The following is a 19,584-nucleotide window of genomic DNA, read 5'->3' as shown; positions in this document are numbered from 1 at the left end:
GGCCAGGGGAAAGCTCCTCTCACCTGTAAAGGGTTAAGAAGCTAAAGGTAACCTCGCTGGCACCTGACCAAAATGACCGATGAGGAGACAAGATACTTTCAAAAGCTGGGAGGAGGGAGAGAAACAAAGGGTCTGTGTCTGTCTATATGCTGGTGTTTGTCGGGGATAGACCAGGAATGGAGTCTTAGAACTTTTAGTAAGTAATCTAGCTAGGTATGTGTTAGATGATGATTTCTTTAAATGGCTGAGAAAAGAATTGTGCTGAATAGAATAACTATTTCTGTCTGTGTATCTTTTTTGCAACTTAAAGTTTTGCCTAGAGGGGTTCTCTATGTTTTTGAATCTAATTACCCTGTAAGATATCTACCATCCTGATTTTACAGGGGGGATTTCTTCATTTCTATTTACTTCTATTTTTATTAAAAGTCGTCTTGTAAGAAACTGAATGCTTTTTCATTGTTCTCAGATCCAAGGGTTTGGGTCTGTGGTCACCTATGCAAATTGGTGAGGCTTTTTATCCAACATTTCCCAGGAAAGGGGGGGGGGGTGCAAGTGTTGGGAGGATTGTTCATTGTTCTTAAGATCCAAGGGTCTGGGTCTGTAGTCACCTAGGCAAATTGGTGAGGCTTTCTACCAAACCTTGTCCAGGAAGTGGGGTGCAAGGTTTTGGGAAGTATTTTGGGGGGAAAGACGCGTCCAAACAGCTCTTCCCCAGTAACCAGTATTAGTTTGGTGGTGGTAGCGGCCAATCCAAGGACAACGGGTGTAATATTTTGTACCTTGGGGAAGTTTTGACCTAAGCTGGTAAAGATAAGCTTAGGAGGTTTTTCATGCAGGTCCCCACATCTGTACCCTAGAGTTCAGAGTGGGGGAGGAACCTTGACACAAGGTCTGAGAAAAGCTGTAACCTTGGGAGTTTAATACAAGCCTGGAGTGGCAAGTATTAGTTTTTAAAATCCTTGTGGGCCCCACTTGGAGGAACAGAGTTGGGATTCAGCCTTGATACCAGCAGAATTCAGGACAATAAGGACTCTAGGTATAATAGGAACAAAAAGACTCCTGACAATGGTATTGGCCCATTAGTAGTTGGAAGTGGTAGAATTATCAGTAATAATGCAGAAAAGTCAAAAGTATTCATAAATATTTCTGTTCTGTATTTGGGGAAAAAACAGATGATATCTCTTCAGATGATGATGATTGATACACTTTCCATTTCACTAACATCCAAAGGAGGATGTTAAACAGTGGCTACTGAAGTTAGACATTTTTAAATCAACAAGTCTAGATAACTTGCAGCCAAGAGTTTTAAAAGGGCTGGCCAAGGAGCTCACTGGACCGTTAATGTTGTTGTTTTTTCAATAAGTCTTAGAACACCTGGGAAAGTTTCAGAAGACTGGAAGACAGCAAACATTGTCAGTATTTTCAAAGGGTAACAGGATGACCAGGTAATTAAATGCTTGTCAGTCTGACGTTGATCCCAGGCAAGATAATGCGGTGGCTGATATGGGACTAAATTACTAAAGAACTAAAGGAGGGTAATATAATTAATACCATTCAACATGGGTTTATGGAAAACAGATCCTATCAAACTAACTTGATTTCCTTTTTTGATGAGATTACACGTTTGGTTGCTAAAGGTAATAATGCTGATGCAATATACGTAGACTTCTGGTAATTGTAAACAGGCACTCATCGACCAGGGGTATTTCTAGCACGGATCTGCAGAGATCCATTCTCGGTCCTACGCTATTTACTTTTTGTCAGTGACCTGGATGAAAACATAAAATCATCACTGTTTAAAGTCCCTAGAAGACACAAACTGGGGGAGTGATAAATAATTAAGAGGGCAGGTGACTAAAACAGAGCAATCTGGATTGCTTGATAAACGGGGTGCAAGCAAATGATATGTGTTTTTAATGCAGCTAAATGTGTGTATCTAGGAACAAAGAATGTAGGCCATACTTACAAGATTGGGTACTCTATCCTGAGAAGCAGTGACTCTGAAAAAGTTTGAGGGTTGTGGTGGATAATCGTCCAGTTATGAGCTTCTAGTGTGAGGCTGCAGCCAAAGGCGCTAATGCAGTCCTGGGCTGGATAAACGGGAATCTTGAGTGGGAGTAGAGAGGTTATTTTATCTATGCATTTGGCACTTGTGCAACCACTGCTGGAATTCTGTGTCTGTTTCTGGTGTCCACAATTAAAGAAGGATGCTGGGAAATTGGAGAGGGTTTGGAGAAGAGCCACAAACATCATGGAAGGGTTAGAAAACCTGCCTTGCGGTGATAGATTTGAACGCAATCTATTTAGCTTAACAAAGAGAAGGATAAGGGGTGACTTGTCTACAATCTGTAAGTACCAACATGGAGAACAAATAATGGACTCTTCAGTGTAGCAGAGAAAGGTATAAAACAGTCGAACAGCTGGAAATTGAAGCTTGACAAATTCAGACTGGAAATAAGGCGTAAATTTATAACCTTGAGAGTAATTAACTGTTGGAATAATTTACCAAGGGTCATGGTGGAGTCTCCATCACTGGCAATTTTTAGATCAAGATTGGATGGTTTTTCTAAAAAGATTTGGTTTAGGAATTATTTTGGGGAAGGTCTGTGGCCTGTTCTATGCAGGAGGTCAGACTAGATGATCAGAATGGTCCTTTCTGCTTTGGAATCTATGAAATGTGCAGCACAGCCAGGACAACAATTATAAGGGCTATTAATCCTTGTGCTTCAAGTGACAAGTTGGTAAAGCACCTGGACTCAGAAAGAAATTTCTCTAGTGTTACAGTATTACAGAATTGGCTGGGTGCAAGTCCTCCTGCCCAATACTTGAAAGCACCTAATATATGCTACTGTCAGAGAGAGGACAGGGGATGGTCTCTTGGCTTGTTACACTATGGTTTTTCATATGTTCCTAAAACAAAGTGTTGTAAGGTTTTGAAATGTTTTGTATTCCATCTAATCAATCAAGGACACCGCTTGTCTGGTAAATATTGCAAGGTTCAGACTTCACAACTTTCATTTCTCTTCCACCTCTCGGCCCCCGCCCACCATGAATTTTAAAATACTTTGGTATCAGTTTATGACAGACTATCTGAAAAGTGTCCTTGTTCTTACAGATATGGGGCTGCTTGTGTTTGAAATTACAGTTTATAGAAGTGCTGGATTGAATTGCTAGATTTTTACAGAGCCATTCCCCTAGTCTACATTCTGTGGAAGGAATTTATCCAGGTCCATAAATACTTGAAATTCAAGACAGCACAAACACTCTGACCTTCTATCTCTGCTTTTAAGAGCCCTGTGAGTTTCCAGAATGTGGAAGGATTTTTGAAAGAGGAAATGGGGACGGAATCCCACACCACAATCTTTGTTTGCTTTTTGGCTCTCAAGAAGAGTATCCAAATCCTCTCAAATGAACCTTACTGGGATTATTTGACCCAGAAAGGACGGGAGAACCACACTTGTTCCATTAAGATGTGCATACTTGGAAGCCCCTTTGGTATAAACTGAAAACAATTTTTAACAAAAAAATTCATGCGTTTTTACAAAAAGTATTATTCATATTTTTTTCTGATTTTTTTTCACCCTACTTTTTGTATCCTTTTATTTTTATTTATACGCACACACTTGTTTTATTAGGAAAAATACATATATCATGCAATGTACTGTGTTACGATAATACATTAGTCTGTGTGTATGCAAAGCTGCCTGTTGAAGTAAGGCTATGTATTAGTCTATATTAGAAGATACACACAATAAGCAGACAGGCACGTATGCAAGTTCTGAAGTGTGTGCGCATCTGAATGTACTGATGAATCTCATGCCCACAATGTACACATTTCAAGCTGTTAGCAGATAACGGTTTAAAGATTTGACACACTAAAATGGGAAGACAATGAAAATCTGTATCAGAATGTTTCAGAACACAAGGAAGTAGTCAAAAGCTTAAAAAAAAAAAAAGAAAAGGGATGAAGCTGAGTGTATGCGCTGCAAATGGTGTGGCTCAATTATTAAATGTAAATATTTATAGGCTACTAGCTCTAAGTCTACAATAGTAAACTGTTTGTTCAAATGAAAAGTTTTATTTGGGGATTAGAGAGAGAATGTTTGTTTTCTTCAGAGGTGGCATTGTGTTTTGTGTTCTGCAGAACTAAAACAGCAAACCACACTGATGAACAGAATTCAAAGCATTAATCTACTGAATACTCTCCTCCCCCCGCCCCCGTTTTTCATCCACCACAATAAACCCCAATATTTACTCAGAAAAAGTATTAATAGTTTTTAGCACTCATTTTCATCTGTTTTTGCTGTTGTGGTAATAAACACTGGGAAAAATTAAATTAAATAAAAACTGAAAATGAAGGGTCCTAAACTCATTTCAAATGCATTCATTGCTCCATATGTAGACACTTCATAAATTCTCACATAACAAAAGCTTCGTCGCTGGAGGACCTCACACTTGATATAACTTTTAATTTTAGTTTTGAAAGCCCAAGCAAGCTGTGAGAGCATTCCTTGACACTGTCTGAATAAGAATATTGCTAGGCTTTTTGTACTAAAGGCACTTTAATTAAACTCCCATCACGAAAACAATTAGGCCAAATTTGCAGTACTTAACTAGTCAATAATTTAGTAGCTGGATCTCATTAATAGACTTCTCCCTGTGACTATGTTGTTGTAATGATGTGGCATTGCCAGCTGTGTGCTACAAGAATCAATCAGTGATCAATATTTTCCATGAGCTTTTTTTTTCTTCTTCCTCCCAGAGCCATGAAAAAGAAATATAAATAAATAAATCTTGACTGGATGGGGCTGGGTCTTCATGGTGGCTTTATTATCTCTTGTGGCCACATTCCTGTTTCTGAGGACAATTTTCCTACACACTCAAGCTGGAACAATTTGCATAGAGGGTGGTGCTGAGAGCTGTTGAACCAAACTGTAAACCTTGAATATGATGGAAACCACTTCAAGCCAGAGGGTGTGGCAGCACCCATAGCACCCCTAATTCCAGCACCTATGCACTCCAAAATGATCTTTCTTTGACTCCATTACATTGTTGTATTAAGTTACATCAATCTGAAGGACAAAAGCAAACGAGCTTGGTTCAGCTCAGTTTACAGATAAGGAACTGAGGCCTGGAGAAACTGAGCAAGGTCACATCACCACAACTGGCTACCTGGTCGGCAGCCTCAGCAAGGTCATAGAGACTGAACTATTCTCAGACATTTAGAAGAGAAATATCCAGGTCAGGATTGAGGCTTTCTGGGTGGCAGTTAAGCTTGTTTTGCTGCTGCTTGTTTGTTTTGCAAAACAAACTTTTGTGTTCAAAGCTGTCAGTATGGCCCAACCTCAGCAAGAAGAGGGGTGTGTGTCTTTCATTGTGGTGGGCTTCACCCACCATTCCAGCTACACCTTTCACCACCATTAATTTTACAACAATAACAAAATCATTTTGAGGAATAACAATATGAATGTCTCCCCCGATGATGGACAAAAACACTGTTCTTCCCTGCCCACAATAGTGCCCTCTCTGATCCACTTGTCTGAATCTAAGCAGTGAATTTTGATTTTTTTATGTCTGTTTCTAACATATAGTTCATCATAGTATTACTGTCCATGCATTTAAAGAGAGGGATACAATTGTTACATTCTTGTTTTATAGGACTGAGTTCATCCAGAGAGGCAGGATATCCATTACCGGAGCAGGGTTGCTCAACTGTGTATTGGAAGCTTTTGCTCAAACCTTTCTAAATCAAGGAGTCAAGAAGGTAGGTTTAATTTATTATTTATATTTGTTCCTAAAATTGCATTTTAAATCTGTCAAATTCTGCCTATCCCTAATAATCTAGCTTGGGTTTTAAAATCATAAGGAGTTTAAACTTGGCTTCTTCACCCATCATATAAAAATAACTTTTTGGCCTTTTCCTTTTATTGTAAATAATAAACAGAACAAGAAATGGGATACAGTTTGAATATGTAATAGTAATTTTCCAAATGTATTTTTAAAGCATTATGGGGCACTGCCAGATCAATTTTGTTCAATTCATTATCCTCATTTCCTTTGGACATTGAAACTTTTTCCTGCTAACATTTCATTGTACTATTTAATATACTGTAATAATAATAATAATAATAATAGCTTATCATTTTATAGCACTTTTGCATCTAATCATCTTACAGTACTTAACAAACATGCATGTATGGCTGCACTTTCCCCCCCGAGTAATGTTGGCTGCTTCAGGCAGCTTGATATATTTACAATAGCAACAGTCAATTTTCTTGTAACAATTTTATATGGATCAATAATCCTGTCTTTTTGGTAAGAATTATGAAGGGAAATGAAATAAAAGCCCCTCTGGTATCCAGAAGTGTATCCCAAAGGAAATAATATTCCAACATCATTAGTTTGAGGAAGACATGTCATATTGAAGATCTGGGTTTACAAACAAAATCTCATGCAAATTATTCACCGTGAAATTGAATGATGTAGAATTCCTACATTCGTTGGGGGTAAGGGTTTTGAGGAAGAGGAGGAGGATATGCTGGTGTCCAACTGGCTCCATATTCAACTTTTCATCAGCTAGAAAGGAAAGGGATGCTTAATTAAGCCTTTTCACTAAAAAATACACATATTAAGTGTTTTGACAGGTATGTTGTTTTTATGATGCACATAAGTGTGGGTGGGTGACCAGTGGTGCTGCATTTTCATATTGGGATATAAATCTTATATAAGGCGCAAAATGTAACTGACCTAAATTTACAGCAGTGTTCCCTCTAAGCTGTGTGCGTGTGCACGCACACATAGATCCTAAACCCCACGCACACGGCGGAACATCGCCCGCACAAAAATTTGCACAGAAGAAATTTTTTGCTCACACAGCCTGTCAAAAATTAGAGGGAACATTGATTTACAGTATTTTTTTTTTTTCTTTACCAGGAGTAATTTCACTTTTTAAATGCACTTGAAGGATCCGCATTTGTCAAAGTTGACTTCTTCTAATTAGGAACAGATACAAATGATAGACTTCTGGGGTGTAGGATTTTCAGAAGTTTTTTTGCGTGCTATCAGATCTCTCTATTCTCAGAGCGAGAGCTGTGTTCGTATTCTTGGCATTAAGTTGAGTTCGTTCAGGGTGGGCATTGGACTCCACCAAGGGTGCATCTTGTCCCCACTCCTGTTCGTGATTTTCCTAGACAGGATATCAAGGCACAGCTGAGCTGTGGAGTGTATCCAGTACGGGAACGCGGAGGTGGCATCTCTGTTTTCAGATGATGATGTCCTCCTTGCATCCTCCGATTGTGATCTCCAACGTGCACTTGAATGTTTTTGCTGCTAAGTGTGAAGCGGCAGGGATGAGCATCAGCACCTCCAAATCACAGGTCATGGTCCTCTCCCAGAAGAGAGGGACCAGCTGCCCTTAGTGGAAGAGTTCAACTATCTAGGGGTCTCGTTCATGAGTGATGGTAAGCGGGAGTGTGACGGCAGCAGTGATGCGGGCGCTGTACTGATCTGTGGTGGTGAAGCAGAAGCTGAGTTCTCGGACAAAGTTCTCCGTTTACAGGTCACTCTACATCCCCATCCTCACATATGGTTGTGAACTTTGGGTAATGACTGAAAGGACAAGATTGCGGGTACAAGCAGCGGAAGTGAGGTTTCTTCATAGGGTGGCTGGGCTTACTATCTGAGACAGGGTGAGGGGCTTGGCTATTTGGAAGAGCCTTGGGGTACAGCTGCTACTCCTCCAAATTGAGAGGAGTCAGCTGAGGTGGTTCGGGAACCTGATTAAAAAATGAGACTGATTGATTTTGAAAATATGGATCCAGGTATTACTCTCAGAGTAATATTCAAATGGTGGTTTTCATTTTTTTTTCCCCCCTTAGGCTACTCTTGTTACCCTAAAAAGCCTTATTCTTTTTAAATAACGACTGTCTCTTTTTACACCTTTTATAAATCTTTATTTTGTAATGGGTTAAACTTTAAGCACCTTACTAGTATATCACAGCTTGGGGTCAGTGCACAAAATAAAATCCAAACCACAATAACTGTACAATGCTGCACTGGAATCTCTTTGAGAATTTTGGCTATGGCTGCAGATCTGTGGATAAGAAAAACCCAAATTAAACAAAATTGAATTACACATTTATGTACCTTTTGCTTCCATGCTTTTCTTGATAATGCACTAGGAGAGACTGCTTTGGATTTCTTGAAAACCCTTGGGTGAGGATTTCTATTAGAAAGAGTGGGGAATGAGGCGGGTCCAATTATGCTTGGCTAAAATATGCTCACTTTCAGCAATAGAAAGATAATCTTTTAAAGTGTTAAAGTAACATATACTTAATAAATGACCATGCTTGCATTCTAAAGATTCCTATAGCTTTGGGTTTACTCTATTCCCAAAGCCAGCACTATGTGAAGATTAATTCATATAGAAATATCTGCTGGTCAGAATTGTGCCAGTAGTAATTCAATTAATCCTAAAGACAGAATCTTGAGACCATTAATAAGGAGAGTCATTTTACCCCTAATGAATTGCCTTTTTCTGCACTGGAGAAGAAATTATGAAATAATTCATTAAGACCTAATAAATCTTGAGATGCAGATTTGTATCTGTACCAAATTTATAACATGTAGCCAAAAAAGAGACACTTCCTCATTATACCTGGTATTTGTAGTGCTTGTAATAAATAGAAGTGCAATATGGTCAGGATTTTGAAGAGTTTACAGAGAAATACCCATCCTTTCCACCGATCCCCTGCCACTAGTCCACATTTAAATCCTACATTTTTAGTTATTAAAATGAGAGAGGTTATTACGGTGGGGTGGTAGGAAGTGTAATTGAAGGACTGGAGGGGAAAGCATTGAGATAGAGCATAGGCGTCAGATGGAGCAGGTGAAAATGCTGTCTTAATATTTACAGTTATGAATAGACAACAGTCAGGTGTCTGTTTTCCCACACAATCAGTATTCAATGTCTCTGAATTTCCCATTGTAGTGGAGTAGAAGGCTCTTCTCTATTCATGGAGCACTAGAGAAGGTGATTTTGATTTTTTTTTTCAGTATATTTCATTACTGAGATATGATCTCAATAACTGTTAAACTGTTTTTTAAAAAAATTGACGGTGAAATCTTTGACTCATACCTCTAGAATTTCTTCTTTGATTTAACTCAAATGTTGACCAAAAATTGTACCCTGTGATGGGGAAATAAACTGTGAAGTGTCAGAATTATTCCTTTTGTTTTGTAGAAGTTAGGAGTTGGAGCTTGAAAACTAGCCTTTAACGGGAAAGTGAACTTTAAGTACAGAGAGATGTTGGGGTGGGGGTGGGGGTGGGGGGCTCGTTTTTTCTTGTTGCCCTAAGGCTCCTTTATGGTACTCTGACAGTGTAAAGGAGCCCCAAACCAGGTGGAAATGTATAGGGGGTTCCCTTGCTAGCATAGAACTGACCAGATGGCATAGGGTGCATGCTGGGGAAGGGAGAGGGCAAATCATTGGAGTTACTATCCTGCTATTCTCAGCTTTTCCTGAGCAAGCAGAGTGCAAGGTACAGCGGTTTTGAGACTCTGGGAGTGCAAAGGTGGCTTAAAGCACCAAGTGCAGGATTGGAGCAATGGAGAGTTGGGGCTGAAATCTCTCTTTATAATCTAGTGAACGGTGATGTATCAACTTGAGGAGTTGCTACATTAGTCAGTGTAGAAAGTAAAGAATGTAAATAATTTTTTCCCCTGAAGATTCCTCTGCAGGGGGGAAAAAAAAAATCTGTGGCTAGTGTACATCTGCATAGTAGCCAATAAGATTGTCTATAGGAATAATTCAAAAATCTGGACAGATATGCTCCAGGAATTCCAGGTATGAAAACATGTCATTCTGGCACCTGTCAGACAGAAGGCCTCTCCAATATTAGAATTCTTGTCTCCAGTTTATTAAATATTGTTAGACATAGCTGCTGGAAGATGCTTACTGGCTTGAAGGGGAATTGGTGAGCAACAAGTCATATTTTTATCCCACTTGTTTTAAAAAAAAAAAAAAAGTGATCTAATTGGTTTGTAGGTTCATTGCTGATCATCTGCAGAGGTAATCATATACAATCTACCTTTTGCGTATTAAGTAAAACCGTTTTAAGGCCATTTTATAAATTGACCATGCATACCAGTGTGTGTTGATTCCAGTCTTATCCAATGTCTCTAAAGCCCTGCAATGTTTGTATTATTGCCCATTCTTGGAATATTATTTTTAGATTAACTTTTGATGCCAAGAACAGCCAAAAAAATAATGAGATGGAAATATAAATGAGTTGTGTCCATTGATCTAATTAATCTAAAATGATGATCAAATATTTCTTTAATCTCTCAAATGTTTTTGTCATGGTTACAAAAAACGTGAGATATTAGGATGCTGTTTTCATAGGTTTAGAAGAATATAGAGGAGACTATTGTAAGAAGCAGCTAGTTAATCAAAAACATCGAGGTTACAAAGCTTTGTACTGGAAGTGGAGATGAATTTTACATTCAGACCTAGATATTTTTTTTTTCCCCCATCAGAATCAAATCTATGGTTTCTACGTAAGATGAAAATTCTCCAAGCAGCCACTTAATATCATATTTTATTTAATATTTATACAGTTCAGTAGTTGTACATGGTACATTACAGACATGATCTCGGTCCAAAGTAGCTTGGAGACTATATTAGTTTTCACCTAGGTTATAAACTACCAGCTAAGGTTCCTTAACGGGGTTGTTTCTATGGAGTTGGAGAGTCCCATAGATTGCCATTCATCAGACTTTCCTTATTTATTTTGTCAACCACCCTCTTGGTTTGTTTTTGTACCTTCTTTGATATCGGATGTCCTGTGTGACACTTCAACCAAACTCTGTAAGCTCTTGGCTGTTACACAAACTAATACAGTAGTATCTAGATATTTGCAAGAAAAGAGAAATTCTTGCAGTAAAAAAAATAAATTAATAAAAAATCTTTACCATGGAAAAAATAAAACTCTTCTATGGCTTGTCAATCAGAAAAGCTTTTAAGCTGTATCTATAAAGGTGGACAGCTTAATGGGTAAGCAATGTTTGTGCTGCATTTCAAGTGCATCATTGCGCTGTAAGTAGTGCAAATTTAGCCCCTTTAAGCTTGATCTCCTGGGGCTGAGATTTAAGTGTTTGAACTTTAGTTGAAAGGAATATATTGATTAGTCTTTGATTTAGTCATTCTCCACTGAAAAGTTACTCAGTAATGACTTGTACCTGTCCTTTAGTATTTTTTATTCGTTTTATAGATTCTCTCCCCACCCCTCAACAATTCTGCTTGAAAGACTGCAATGCTATGAGGAAGAGAAAAGAAAAAGCAGCTGTCACACTGCGAACATAATTGATTCAATAAATAACACTTTTAAATTCCCAAGGCAAACCTCAGAGTCTTCACTATGTCAATTAGTGCTCTATTCTGTAAATGGTGGTATGCTTAATTTAGACTGATGGGCTAAGCTAGCCAGTTCTCGCTTCCTATGGAAAGAATAGTCATGGAAGGCGAGCTATTATATACATTTCTAAAATTTCACCTGATTTTAATGTAGAGCTGTGTAAAGAAGTGCTCTTAAACTTTTTATTAAAACCAGTATTGCTTTTTATTTTCCACCACAGCGACTTGAACTGAGCAAGAATTTTCTCAGCTTGTCGAACAGAAGAATACACAGGGTGAAATCCTGACCTCATTGAAGACATGGCAAAACTCCCATTAATTTCAGTGGGGCCAAGATTTCACCAACAGGATCTGAACATGTAGTAGCAAACATTATATATAGTCTGGCAGGGCGTACTCCATTAGGGCTCTTCATCCTTAGCACTGTAACAGCCCAAGTTGGTTAGCATACAGGTACGCTATAAGGCCTGCTTTTTGTCCTTTGCCTGGTATTGGGCTAGGGCTGGTTAGTGGTGACATGAGGAGTGTATGGGGAGGCTAACTTATTGTTCTTGTCACTGACTTTGTTTGATTTGAGCTGGGTTTCTTTGCTTATTTAGCATTTTTCCGAAAGATTCAGGGGCTCCCAGAGCATTGGATTATTATAGTTTAGTAAATGTTTGAATGAATCAATAAAAAGAACAGGCTAATGTATGTTGCCTAAGACATTGACTGTCCTGAGGATTAACCCCCACTTCAGCAGTCAGTGACAAGTAACCTGTGTCTTGCTCTGGTGTAGTCCTTTAGTGTAGACACTGCAAGTGTCATTTGTACTAGTAGTGTTTACCCCAGTTTCCAGCAGTGTTTAGCTGATGCTCCTTTATTAAAAATAACGCCCAGCTCTTATGCATCATGTTTCATCCATAGAGTTCAAAGCCTTTTACAACAAAGGTAAGCATTATCCCCATTTTACAGATGGAGAAACTGAGGCAAAGAGAAGTGAAAGGCCTTGGCAAAGTTCACCCAGCTATCCAGTTGAAGAGCTGGGAATAGAACCCAGATCTGCTGAGTCCCAATCCAGTGCTCTAGCCACTAGGCCAAAGTGCCTTCAGTGAGACTAGAATGCTGTGGGCACAATATGATGTAAACACTCCTCCTCCTCATCTCCCCACAGCCCCATATGCACACACCAAGCTATATAATTGCACTGCTGCCCCAATAATGCTACAGACAAAATTACAATGGAATTATTGCCATTTTATAATAAGGCAGTAAATTGTTTTTTTTCCAGATTTGACCGTCATCCCATTGTTTGGATGATCTGAAGTTAAGTTATCTGTGTGCATGTTATAGTGTCGGTTTTAATACATGTGATACATATGTAGGTTGTGATTTGTCTGCATTCTTTACAGGGTATTAGAATAATGGAGACGCTTCTGCAGGAACAGTGTGGGTGCCCATTTTCCTGAGAAGGAACTGTAAGTGTGTCATCAATTTTAAAGATTCAAAATGCAATATGTATATATTTGCACACACGAAATGTGTTTATAAAACAGATTTTTTTTTAGTTGATAATTTTTGCTTATATACATTTCTTAACTATATACACCACATGTTTCTACATACAGACTTTATGTAGAATTTGTCGTCCATTTTGAATAATATCCAACACTTAATTATACTGATTTCAGGAAAAAATAATGAACTGCTGCTTTGGGGGACTTGATAATACAGCAGCGTTCCTTAATATCCTGTTGATTAAGACCTCTTTTGTGGACTTTGTCTTTTTCTCCCCCGTAATTTATCTATCACTAGACCATGACAGTGATAGTCAGACTTAATAAAACAAGATGTTAGCTTTGTCTGGAGATCATTATTGCTTGCAGAAAAGTAATCTCTTCAAAGATTGCCCATAGAGGCAATATTTGGCCAACTTTAAAAGTAGCTTCAGAATGAGAGCAAATGGCTATTGATTAGCTCCTAATAAATATTCTTCTAAAAACTGTTTTCTATGCTTTTTACAGGAAGAAAAGTGTCATCAGAGCAATATATCTTAATTGCTGTCTCAGTTTCCAGAGAAGTTATCCAGATTTTATTGGTACCATTTTATTGAGGAAACAGAATATTCAATATGCACAGTTTGGCGAAAAGATGACAATAGTCTGTACATCTTTCGGATAAGATTAAGGAAAGATATGTTGTTTAAAGGGACTCGGATCCTGGAGAAGCAGCTGTAAATGTGGAAATAAGTCTTCATGTGGATTTCGATGTAATTTCCAGAGACTAAGCATTCACTGAGAGAACCAACATCAGCAAAAACATAAATAGCTCTTTTTGCTGTGGAGAGATCTTCTACCATTTCAGCCAATGCACAGTTGTCTTGAGTCTTGCCAAGAGAGGTATCAATGAATGTTCCCTATTCGTTTTAATAGTTTTATTTTGAAGCTTAGCTGTTAGGGGCAGTGATTCTATTCACAGAATGCAGAATCTAATAAGAAATGTGCCATCACCGTTCCATGCTGTTGTGTGGACTCTGCATCTCTCTGCAGGCATTTGGTATTTCCAATGTGTCTGCAAACGCTGAAAACAAACAACAAATTGAAGCTTCCTTTGGAAAAAATTGTCTAGTCCTTCTGAATGTGAACTCATGCAAAACTTCCCTGCTGAGCCTGTAGAAACATGGAAACAGTAGTTCTGGGAGATGTGACTACACCCATTTGGAATCGTCACCCACTGAGGAGAAACCTAGTGATGGCAATTTAAGTGTCAACTTTGCTAATTATTTCACTGCTGAGACTTTAGCAGAAACATCCATCCGACATGCCTGTGCCAGTGTGGTTGGATTAATTTCAAAGGCTGTCCCATGGCTATAAAGTTACAAGTTTTAAAGTGAAAATATTTGTTTGTCCCCCAAATGTTTTTTTTCCTTTGGTCCTGGTAGGAGCCAATTGAGAAGTTTAAGGGGCTTAGAAGCTCTCTGAGTAAAATTCTTAAGGGAAAAGAGAGCTTCCATGGATGAGGTATTCATTTTGAAAGAGCAATTTTATTTAAAACCTCTCAAAAAAAAATACAAGTAATTTAGGGCCAGATTTGGATACCCTTGCTCATGCTGAACAATACCTCTGTCCACAGAGTCCCACTGAAGTCAATGGGTGTCAGGTGGTACTAAGTGCTTTCAGTTGAGCATGAATGTGATCGTTTTTCCTACTGAGGCCTTGGAGAGGAGAAATGTTGGCAAATCCACATTACTGTGTACCATGCCAGAGGATCTTTAATATCCATGCAGAACAGGCTGAGCCTCTGCTTTTAAGACCTTATTGGAACAGCTGGGGGGGGGGGGGGTGGAAGAAAGGAGGGGGGGGGGAAGGTAGACCTAGTACACATTTTTAATGGCAAGATCAACTAGCAATAGAATTATTTGATTAGGGAGATACGGAGCTGTTGTTAGTGATGCTTAACAGTCAGTTAAATAAAGTTCTTGTAGCAACAGTGTGGAGGCAAATCTTTTTCAGTATGAGGACAATTGGAGTAGGTAATTTGTCCTTTCCAACCCTATCAGATATAGTTTTTGATCAAAATGGCTAAAGCAGCATGGAGTATAATCACATTGACTGTCTACAACCAGTATATCAAGGCATATTTAACTCATTGCTTCCAGAAGTTAAGCAACGTTTCTGGTCATCTGGAAAATCGAATAGAATTTTTGGGGGCTTTTTTAGTCACAAAGTTTAAGGCACCCTAGGATATAATCCAATATATTAGAGTTCAATAACAACTTTTGTAACTTGTGATTGGGCCGAAAAGGAATTTGCTAACGAGGGGTTTCTCTTACATTTAAAAGTTTGAGGAATGATTCCTGATGGCGCATTGCATCATCCTATCTAGGTAATGTAAATCCAACCCAGCAGAGTACTCAAGAACATGAGTAGTGGCGAGTAGCCCCAGAAGGACTGCTCGGGTGCCTAGAGTCATAGACATGCTTTCCTAGATCTTAACCTTTATGAAGTGAAGACAGAAACAGAAATGAACAAATATGTTCTGCACAACTCTTAAAACAAACAAACTAAAAAATTAAAAGCTACACTGCTGAAAAGCTGGGCCTTGTAATTCATATATTTCAGCTTGACAGAAATCTGATTGCTCGTTACACTAAAGGCATGACATAGAGCATACTACTGAGGAAAGGGTAGACGTAAAAAGACAAGCATTTGGAAGTGAGAAAGTGGGTTGATAAATTGGAATACAAAGTGATGTTTTCTATAATAAGTACACCTCTGTAAACTAATTGTTCTGTTTTGATTTTCATTTTTGGAGTGGTGTATTTTGAGTTTCTGCATTGTTTATATTGTTTAGAGAAACTACTGATCTTAACATATTTTGGCTTTGTCCCTATGTAATTTGGCAGTTTATGAATGAATAATTTTGATACAGTAGGCAAACAAAAACTTAGAGGATGACTCCGATTGGACAACATAGGAGAAAGACCATGTAGTAAATGACACTTATGTATCCTGTTAGGTCCAATGACAGTGATGCATCTGTTGAGCTAATCTGTGGGGATGACAGCTCTGCTTTTTTCCCTCTTGGCACTGTTTATCCTGAGATCATAATCATGTAGATAATATCAGTTTGTTGAATAAACTAACAAATTATTTTAGAAGTGCAGCATTAAATGTTTTCTGGAGATTCAAATAGGAAGAATATATGGGATCTAATAGAAAATCTTTCTTTAACCACCCAAAGGACTGGTTGGGAAAAATATCCAAATAATAAGTAACTTTTAGTCTAATGTCCCGGAATGAAAGTTTTTCTAGATTTATTCAATGACTGATTAATGATTGAGAATAGTTGCTCAGATAAATTATGGTGGTAGTGGTATATAATACATAGATACTTTTGTAAACATATAGGCCAAGATTGTCAAAGTCCTACTGTGTCCTTAGTAGGTCCCTAAATAACTGGCTTGATTCCCCCGCTCCCTCCAAGGAGCCTAATTTTATGCACTGCAGGGTCTGACTAAAGGCCTACTTTAGTCAGGGGAAAGAAATATATTTGCTTTGGATTGGGCCCACAGTTTTAATAATCTTGGCCATAAGAACTCCCTAAAGTCATGTTCCCTCATATTTGCAAATTTTCCTCTCCTGGATAATGCTGCATTTGCCATCCAGTGAAACCTTTTAAAAATTAAATATTTTTTTCCTTACTCAAGACAAATATACCTGGGGCAAAATAATTTTGCTTGCTTTTTCTCTGGAACTTTGTCATTCTTGATTAAGTCTATGCTTCCAGGCAATTTAGAAATTCTCTTTAAGCGTTGCTTATTGCAGTTTTTATTACTGGTTATTTTAAAAATCTTTTTGTTCGTTTGTAGATTACTCTAAAGCTCTAGGGGGGAAGAGTTTTATATACAGTTAAACAAATTTTGTTAAGGAACAAAATAAACAAACAACTCACAAAACTAATAGGAACAATCCTAGATAAAATGATGACTCTAAGCTCTCAGCAATGAGAGAGTCTGTGGAGGTGAGGAAGGGCAAATTGTACTTCAGAATGAAGGAGATCATTTGTCTTAACTATATTGTGTTTATGAGCTTTGTCATGGTAGGATGAAAATTTGTTAATTTAACATAGCAGTATGCACTCAGAACATTTCAGATAGCTATCGGGTGTGCGTGCGTGTGTGTGTGTGTGTAAAATATAATTTTTTAGCCAAACCAGCTGCTAGTATAGCATATAAAAGAAAATCATGTATGTGGAACAATGAGTCAGGGACTTTATTTCAGCCAGGTAATCCATTATCAGCTTAGCCATATGGTGAGGAAAGGTGCTATATATTTTTTTATATATATTTTGAGTGTATGAATGTGTATTAACTGTTGGATACACAATGTTCTTTTATATGCAAACTACTACACTGTGAATATTGAATGTATTATCATGCCATTGTACATATGCTGCGTGATTATACAAAGGCTACTTGAACACAAAGGAAATGTAAAATGTCAGCTAACTACAACAGCAAATGACATCACTTCTCTGTACAACCTTGAAATAGTGCACCTCATTACATTGCAATTCTTTTATAAAATAAAATGATTAGAACTCCTGTTTCCAGAATATGCTCTGCTCCTTTTGGAGGTTCCCACCACTGGGCTTGCTCAGATACACACGAAAAAGAACTCTGGTATCTCCCCACCCCACCCCCGCCAAAGTCAAATGGGACTACTCATGTTAGCAAAGTTATGTATATGCATGTTTACAGGATTAAGCCATGTGCTAGAGTCACAGCTCGTTTAAATTTGCATTGCTCCTTTTTAAATCAGTGGGCTTACATCCGTTTATCAATTGAAAATTTGGCCCCAATATGTCTTGTGTGGAAAGAACCCTGAAAAATCCATGGATATTGGCACAATGGACTGAATTGCCTCTAGTTTTGTTTCTCACTTTGCTAGTTAACTGAACTCTTATAATTTAGGTCTTTGAGCATTGAATAATAAGCATTTGTGAAATGTGAGAAGCATGTAATGACCAACACAAAATACAATTTTCTGATATATTTATAGGTATTCTCTTGCATGTTAATGCTTTGTATTGCTTAGAAGGAAATGATAAAATTATTTCTCATAACTTGAAACCCCTCACTGCTTAGAACAACTGCTTGGAAATTTGTGACTGGCATTTTGATTCTTGATCAATAGCCATATTATTTCAATGGATTTTTTTTTTTAAAGCAGAACACATCAGTGGGAGCTCAAACTAAAAAACTGATGCCATGATCTAATCCCCAAATTTTCATTTGTTACACAGTCTTCACAAGTGCATTGAAACATTTTTATTCTTGGGGTAGATGGTTTAAAAATCTTGCAGTGCATGCCAAGAAAATAGACCAAACATAAAGGTAAGTTACATTTTGTACCCTCCAAGGTTTGCAGTTATTGTCATTTTTGAGTTAGTTGCAAAAACTAATCCCAAAATGTTGATAGGAACATTATTTAGCTGAATATCAAATGACAGAATTATACCTTTGTGGTGCAACAGACATAGAAAATCTAAACCAGTGTTTCTCTACCCCCAGAGGGGTCATTAAAGGTAATTGGGAGGTTGTGAGCCATTGACAATTGTACTACAATCAAAAGCAAAGAAATATTGCTTCCCTATCCCCTCACACCCTTCAAGGTCAACCTCTTGAAACACACACCAATAAATTATACAGGCTTATCATTGATACAGTCTTGTATCATGTACAATGTAAATGTAAAGGGGTTGTGAAAAATTCTGAGTTTCGATAGGGGGTCATCAGCCTGAAAAGGCTGAGAATAGGACTGTCAATCGCAGTTAACTTGCACGATTAATTCAAAAACTTAATTGTGATTAAAAAATTGACTGATCGCACTGTTAATCAATCTAATACCAATTGAAATGTATTAAATATTTTGGATGTTTTCCTGCATTTGCAAATAGATTGATTTCTATTACAACACAGAATACGAAGTGTACAGTGCTCATTTTAATTTTTTATTCCAAATATTTGCACTGTAAAAATGATAAAAGAAATAGTATTTTTCAGTTCACCTCATACAAGTACAGTAGTGCAATCTCTTTATCCTGAAAGTGTAACTCATAAATGTAGATTTTTGTTTTGTTACATAACTGCTCTCAAAAACAAAACAACGTAAAGCTTTAGAGCCTACAAGTCTACTCAGTCCTACTTCTTGTTCAGCCAATCGCTGAGATAAACAAGTTTGTTTACATTTACGGGAGATTCTGCTGCCAGCTTCATATTTACAATATCACTTGAAATTAGGAACAGGTGTTTGCATGGCATTTTTGTAGCTGGCGTTGCAAGGTATTTGTGTGCCAGATATGCTAAACATACATATGTCCCTTCATGCTTTGGCCACCATTCCAGAGGACATGGTTCCATGCTGATGATGCTCATTAAAAAGTGTTAATTAAATTAGTGGCTGAACTCCTTGTGGGGGAACTGTATGTCTCCGGCTTTGTGTTACCTGCATTTTGCCATATATTTCATGTTATAGCAATCTCGGATGATGACCCAGCACAGGTTCATTTTAAGAATGCTTTCACAGCAGAATTGACAAAATGCAAAGATACCAATGTGAGATTTCTAAATAAAGCGAGCACTGTACATTTTGTATTCTGTGTTATTGAAATCAATATATTTGAAAATT

At 37.8% G+C, this 19,584-nt stretch overlaps 1 protein-coding gene across 1 annotated transcript in view; it reads left to right on the top strand.

The window, feature by feature from the left end:
* PRELID2 (PRELI domain containing 2) overlaps window positions 1–17,502 on the top strand; it is a 44,859-nt gene extending 27,357 nt beyond the window's left edge. Inside the window, exons 5-7 of the mRNA XM_073355721.1 lie at window positions 5,659–5,764; window positions 12,805–12,870; window positions 13,417–17,502. Of these exons, the coding sequence (XP_073211822.1) occupies window positions 5,659–5,764; window positions 12,805–12,861 (163 nt within the window). The 3' untranslated portion in view covers window positions 12,862–12,870; window positions 13,417–17,502. The remainder of the gene's footprint in view (window positions 1–5,658; window positions 5,765–12,804; window positions 12,871–13,416) is intronic.
* The last annotated feature ends 2,082 nt before the right edge of the window (window positions 17,503–19,584 follow it).

This window comes from Lepidochelys kempii, chromosome 8, assembly GCF_965140285.1.
Source record: "Lepidochelys kempii isolate rLepKem1 chromosome 8, rLepKem1.hap1, whole genome shotgun sequence".
NCBI lineage: Eukaryota > Metazoa > Chordata > Testudines > Cheloniidae > Lepidochelys > Lepidochelys kempii.
Note: the sequence above shows the minus strand (reverse complement) of the source record. Positions and strands in the feature narration are given on the sequence as shown.